The sequence below is a fragment of the Triticum dicoccoides genome, chromosome 3B (genome assembly GCF_002162155.2).
Source record: "Triticum dicoccoides isolate Atlit2015 ecotype Zavitan chromosome 3B, WEW_v2.0, whole genome shotgun sequence".
NCBI lineage: Eukaryota > Viridiplantae > Streptophyta > Magnoliopsida > Poales > Poaceae > Triticum > Triticum dicoccoides.
The window spans coordinates 172,414,142-172,420,310 of record NC_041385.1 but is presented as its reverse complement, the minus strand read 5'-3'; the positions used below and the strand labels follow the sequence as shown (position 1 = coordinate 172,420,310).

Below are 6,169 nucleotides of genomic sequence, written 5' to 3'. Positions count from 1 at the left end.
TCCTTTTGATTTGAGTTTGACCTATTTAATGTTTTAAGTTTGAACTATATGTACCATACAAGGCTATAGAGTAATTCCTTCGCTTTTGCAAGTTTTAGAAAAGAAAAGAAAAATTATCATGAGGTCTTACAACATGAAGCCAAACAAAATAAACAATCAGGTAAGGACATTAACATTATCTCTTATACAATATTATTGTGGCGTCATAGCGCAATTGAGGTTCATCGCTCGATGCAGAGGCCAGGGGTTATCCTCCTTTTCAAAGAAAAAAGAATAGCACGATTGAGGTTTCACCTGAGGGAGGAGAGTATGTGATCAGGAAACGGTATTGTACATAAGTGGAAAGAAAAACTTGCATGTGACCCAACATGCTAATATATGCACATCTCATGCTTTATTCATTTTTAATTTTCCAAAATGAAACTTGCACAACATAAAAAAAAATTGGCTTTGACGAGAGAGAGAAAGAAAAAACGTTATCCCTCTTTACATGCCCATGCTGGGAAGGGGCTGCTTGACAACCATTGTGTAAACTACCAGGGTGGCTTACTCTACTCTATAGCCTAAAAGCGTCGCCCCAAATGGCAACAGAATCTTGAGGTTTTCCTGAGACCAGAATGCCCTGTACAAACTTAATCATCAGCTTGATCGCTTAAGACCTGTCATCTGCTCTCTTCTTCTGATTAAGCAAATGCAGATCCCCTATGAAAAAATTAATGTGATGTGCTCATGCAGGCTGGTCACCGACATCCCGGCGACGACAGGAGTGTCTTTTGGTACAGGAGAAGAAAACTGATCTTAATTATGTCTTTAATCACTTCATTATATATAACTGTAATCTAATGAAACTTTTGTGTGCGTGGACGTGGATGCATATCTAGGGACCGAGGTGGTGTGCTACGAGGGCCCGCGGCCGGTGCTCGGGATCCACCGGCTGGTGTTCCTGCTCTTCCAGCAGCTGGGCCGCCAGACGGTGTACGCCCCGGGGTGGCGGCAGAACTTCAGCACCCGCGACTTCGCCGAGCTCTACAACCTCGGCCTGCCCGTCGCCGCCGTCTACTTCAACTGCCAGAGGGAGACCGGAACCGGCGGGAGAAGGATGTGATGATCAACTCCTTGTATAATACCAGTACTTAAGTATAAGTGACGACACAAGATGATGATGATGATGAGGTCGTATGGGTGGTGGTTTATACAGGGCGAAATGGAGAAAGAATTGTAATGTTGAAGAAATAATAACTATGCGTGCGACTTTTTTGATCCGATGCCGGTGCGATACTACAAAGATTAAAAAGATGTTAGGATCCAACGAGCCAGTTGGGAGATCGTACGGGAATCAGATGGGAACCGTCGTATGTGTAGCATCGTTGTTGTAATATACTACGTGAATTGTCACTGGTAGAAAAAGAGGCTTCCGTCCAGCCTCATTAGTCGCGAAACTGTAGGAACCGCGACTAATGAAGTCTTTTGCCTGGGCCCAGGGCGCTCGGTGGCCAGCTGGTGCACGTGAGGGACTTTAGTCGCGGTTGGCCAGGCCAACCGCGACTAAAGGTGCCCAAAGGCCTTTAGTCGCGGTTGGCCAGGCCAACCGCGACTAAAGCTCCTCCCCTATATATACCAGTTCAGCACACTCACTTAGCCATTTGGTGCCACTTCTCTTCACAAGCTTCACAAGGGGGTGTAGGTTTGCTTTTGGTTCCTCTTATGCACACAAGGTGTTTGATGAAATGCCCCAAGAGCGTGAAACAAACATGATATGAAGTGTTGGAGCCACACTTGAGGTTCCTCATTTATTTTTTCCTCCTCGATCGCGGTTAGCAACTTGAACCTTTCATGCATGTGTGTCATTGATAAAATATGCATGTGTGTTGTTCATTGTTTAATTTCTATTGTTTATAGCTAGTTAGTTTAACAAATGCATGATGGTTAATTATATATTTTATATTATAATAATGCAGATGAATCGGCAATGGATGTACGGTAACCGACTCTCCCGCGAGTTCACTACGGGTTTGAAAGATTTCCTCGTAGTGGCTAATGCGAACAAGCAGAAGGGTTTTGTTATATGTCCATGTGTTGACTGTAAGAATCAGAAGGGTTACTCTTCCTCAAGAGAAGTTCACCTGCACCTGCTTCGGCACGGTTTCATGCCAAGCTATAATTGTTGGACCAAGCATGGAGAAAGAGGGGTTATAATGGAAGAAGATGAAGAAGGGGATGATTTCATCGATGAAAGCTATCTTGCTCATTTCGGTGATACTTTCATGGAGGATGCTGAAGGTGAAGGGGAAGGTGAAGGTGAAGAAGAGGCACGTGATGAGACCGTTGATGATCTTGGTCAGACCATTGCTGATGCACGGAGACGCTGCGAAACTGAAAAGAAGAGGGAGAATTTGGATCGCATGTTAGAGGATCACAGAAAGTCGTTGTACCCCGGATGCGATGATGGTCTGAAAAAGCTGGGCTGCACACTGGATTTGCTGAAATGGAAGGCACAGGCAGGTGTAGCTGACTCGGCATTTGAAGACTTGCTGAAAATGTTGAAGAATATGTTTCCAAAGAATAACGAGTTGCCCGCCAGTACGTACGAAGCAAAGAAGGTTGACTGCCCTCTAGGTTTAGAGGTTCTGAAGATACATGCATGCATCAACGACTGCGTCCTCTACCGCGGTGAATACGAGAATTTGAATGAATGCCCGGTATGCACTGCATTGCGTTATAAGATCAGAGGCGATGACCCTGGTGACGATGTTGAGGGCGAGAAACCCAGGAAGAGGGTTCCCGCCAAGGTGATGTGGTATGCTCCTATAATACCACGGTTGAAACGTCTGTTCAGGAACAAAGAGCATGCCAAGTTGTTGCGATGGCACAAAGAGGACCGTAAGTCGGACGGGGAGTTGAGACACACCGCAGATGGAACGCAATGGAGAAAGATCGACAGAGAGTTCAAAGATTTTGCAGCTGACACAAGGAACATAAGATTTGGTCTAAGTACAGATGGCATGAATCCTTTTGGCGAGCAGAGCTCCAGCCATAGCACCTGGCCCGTGACTCTATGCATCTACAACCTTCCTCCTTGGTTGTGCATGAAGCGGAAGTTCATTATGATGCCAGTGCTCATCCAAGGTCCGAAGCAACCCGGCAACGACATCGATGTGTACCTAAGGCCATTAGTTGATGAACTTTTACAGCTGTGGGGCAGACCTGGTGTCCGTGTGTGGGATGAGCACAAAGAAGAGGAATTTGACCTACGAGCGTTGCTTTTCGTAACCATCAACGATTGGCCTGCTCTTAGTAACCTTTCGGGACTGTCAAATAAGGGATACAATGCATGCACGCACTACTTACATGAGACTGAAAGTGTACATTTGCCAAATTGTAAGAAGAACATGTACCTTGGGCATCGTCGATTTCTTCCGAAAATTCATCCAGTAAGAAAGAAAGGCAAGCATTACAACGGCAAGGCAGATCACCGGCCGAAGCCTGCGGAACGCACTGGTGCTGAGGTATTTGATATGGTCAAGGATTTGAAAGTCATCTTTGGAAAGGGTCCTGGCGGACAATCAGTTCCGAAGGGAGCTGACGGGCACGCAGCCATGTGGAAGAAGAAATCTATATTCTGGGAGCTAGAATATTGGAAAGTCCTAGAAGTCCGCTCTGCAATCGACGTGATGCACGTTACGAAGAATATTTGCGTGAACCTCCTAAGCTTCTTGGGCGTGTATGGGAAGACAAATGATACAAAGGAAGCACGGCAGGACCAGCAACGTTTGAAAGACCCTGATGACCGGCATCCGGAATGGTTTCAAGGTTGTGCCAGCTACGCTCTGACCAAAGAAGAGAAGGTCATCTTTTTTGAATGCCTGAGCAGTATGAAGGTCTTGTCTGGATTCTCGTCCAATATAAAGGGAATAATAAACATGGCGGAGAAAAAGTTCCAAAACCTGAAGTCTCACGACTGCCACGTGATTATGACGCAATTGCTTCCGATTGCTTTAAGGGGGCTCCTGCCGGAAAATGTTCGAGTAGCCATTGTGAAGCTATGTGCATTCCTCAATGCAATCTCTTAGAAGGTAATCAATCCAGAAGTTCTACCACGGTTACAGAACGATGTGATCTAATGTCTTGTCAGTTTCGAGTTGGTGTTCCCGCCATCCTTCTTCAATATTATGACGCACCTCTTGGTTCACCCAGTCGAAGAGATTTTCATTCTTGGTCCTGTATTTCTACACAATATGTTCCCCTTCGAGAGGTTCATGGGAGTATTAAAGAAATATGTTCGTAACCGTGCTAGGCCAGAAGGAAGCATCGCCAAGGGCTATGGAAATGAGGAGGTAATTGAGTTTTGTGTTGACTTTGTTCCTGACCTTAAGCCGATTGGTATTCCTCGATCGCGGCACGAGGGGAGACTAAGTGGAAAAGGCACGATCGGAAGGAAATCAACGATATGTATGGACGGCCATTCTCTGACTGAAGCACACCACACTGTACTGACCAATTCCAGCTTGGTGGCTCCGTACTTTGAGAAACACAAGAATATTTTACGCTCGGACAACCCGGGGAAGCCTGAATCCTGGATTAGGAAGGCCCACATGGAGACTTTCGGCAGTTGGTTGAGAAAACATTTAATGAATGACAATGATGTTGTAGATCAGCTGTACATGTTGGCCAAGACACCATCTTCGACTATAACGACTTTCCAAGGGTACGAGATAAATGGGAATACATTTTACACGATCGCCCAAGATAAAAAGAGCACCAACCAAAACAGTGGTGTCCGCTTTGATGCAGCAACCGAGAATGGGCAAAAGGTCACATATTATGGTTACATAGAGGAGATATGGGAACTTGACTATGGACCCTCCTTTAAGGTCCCTTTGTTCCGGTGCAAATGATTCAAGCTAACAGGAGGTGGGGTAAAGGTGGACCAGCAATACGGAATGACAATGGTGGATTTCAACAATCTTGGTTACCTTGACGAACCATTCGTCCTAGCGAAAGATGTCGCTCAGGTTTTCTATGTGAAGGACATGAGTAGCAAACCGAGGAAACGGAAAGATAAGAAAACGATCAGTACATCATGCGATAATCCAAAGCGCCACATTGTTCTTTCAGGGAAAAGAAACATCGTGGGAGTGGAGGACAAGACAGACATGTCAGAAGATTATAATATGTTTGCTGAAATTCCGCCCTTCAAAGTGAACACCGACCCAAGCATTAAGTTAAATGATGAGGATGCTCCATGGATACGGCACAATTGTAAGCAAGCAGGGACACAAGGGAAGAAATGATGTGTAATAATTTATTGTACCAAACTTTGTTGAATGGATCATGTGAATTATATTACCCGTGATGTGTTTGGTGTCCATTTTCGAATGATTCGAGATACCACTGATGATACATGAAATTTGGAGTGATTTAGTCATACTCCTGCCTAGGCGTATAATATGCATACTCGTAGTCTTCATAGCCGCCGCCATTGTACTGGTAGTCGTCGCCTTCTAAGTTGCCGCCGTCGTCGTCGCTGCTGTCGTCGCTGTCGTACTCCTGCCTAGGCGTATAAAATTTTGAATTATATTAGTTTTATTTTTCTGAATTTTTTGATATATTATTTGTATTTTTAACATTTTGAATTGAATTAGTTTTATTTTTCTTAATTTTTTGATATATTATTTGCATTTTTAGAATTTTGAATTGAATTAGTTTTATTTTTCTGAATTTTTTGATATAATATTTGTGTTTTTAACATATTGAATTGAATTAGTTTTATTTTTCTGAATTTTTTGATATATTATTTGTATTTTTAAGATTTTGAAAAAGAAAAAGTATTTTGAAAAATATCTTTAGTCGCGGTTGGCCTGGCCAACCGCGACTAAAGGTCGTTGCGCGCGGGAACGCAAAAACCCGTCAAAAAACCCTTTAGTCGCGGTTGGTCTGGCCAACCGCGACTAAAGGTTACCCTTTAGTCGCGGGTCGCCTCCCCAACCGCGACTAAAGGGGGGGGGGCTATAAATACAAGGGCCCGAACCGTCGCCTCCATTTCTCGTCTTCTCCGATTCTCTGCCGCGCCGAAGGCCTGCCGCCCTCGCCCTCGCCCTCGATGCCGCCCGCCGTCGCCCTCGCCCTCGACGCCGCCCGCCGTCGCCCGCCGCGCTGTCATCATCCTCTC

General features: G+C 45.0%; 1 protein-coding gene across 1 annotated transcript in view; it reads left to right on the top strand.

Annotated features, from left to right (window-relative positions):
- Window positions 1-1,265, top strand: part of LOC119275392 (protein RICE FLOWERING LOCUS T 1-like) — a 3,828-nt gene extending 2,563 nt beyond the window's left edge. Inside the window, exons 3-4 of the mRNA XM_037556212.1 lie at window positions 736-776; window positions 882-1,265. Of these exons, the coding sequence (XP_037412109.1) occupies window positions 736-776; window positions 882-1,105 (265 nt within the window). The 3' untranslated portion in view covers window positions 1,106-1,265. The remainder of the gene's footprint in view (window positions 1-735; window positions 777-881) is intronic.
- The last annotated feature ends 4,904 nt before the right edge of the window (window positions 1,266-6,169 follow it).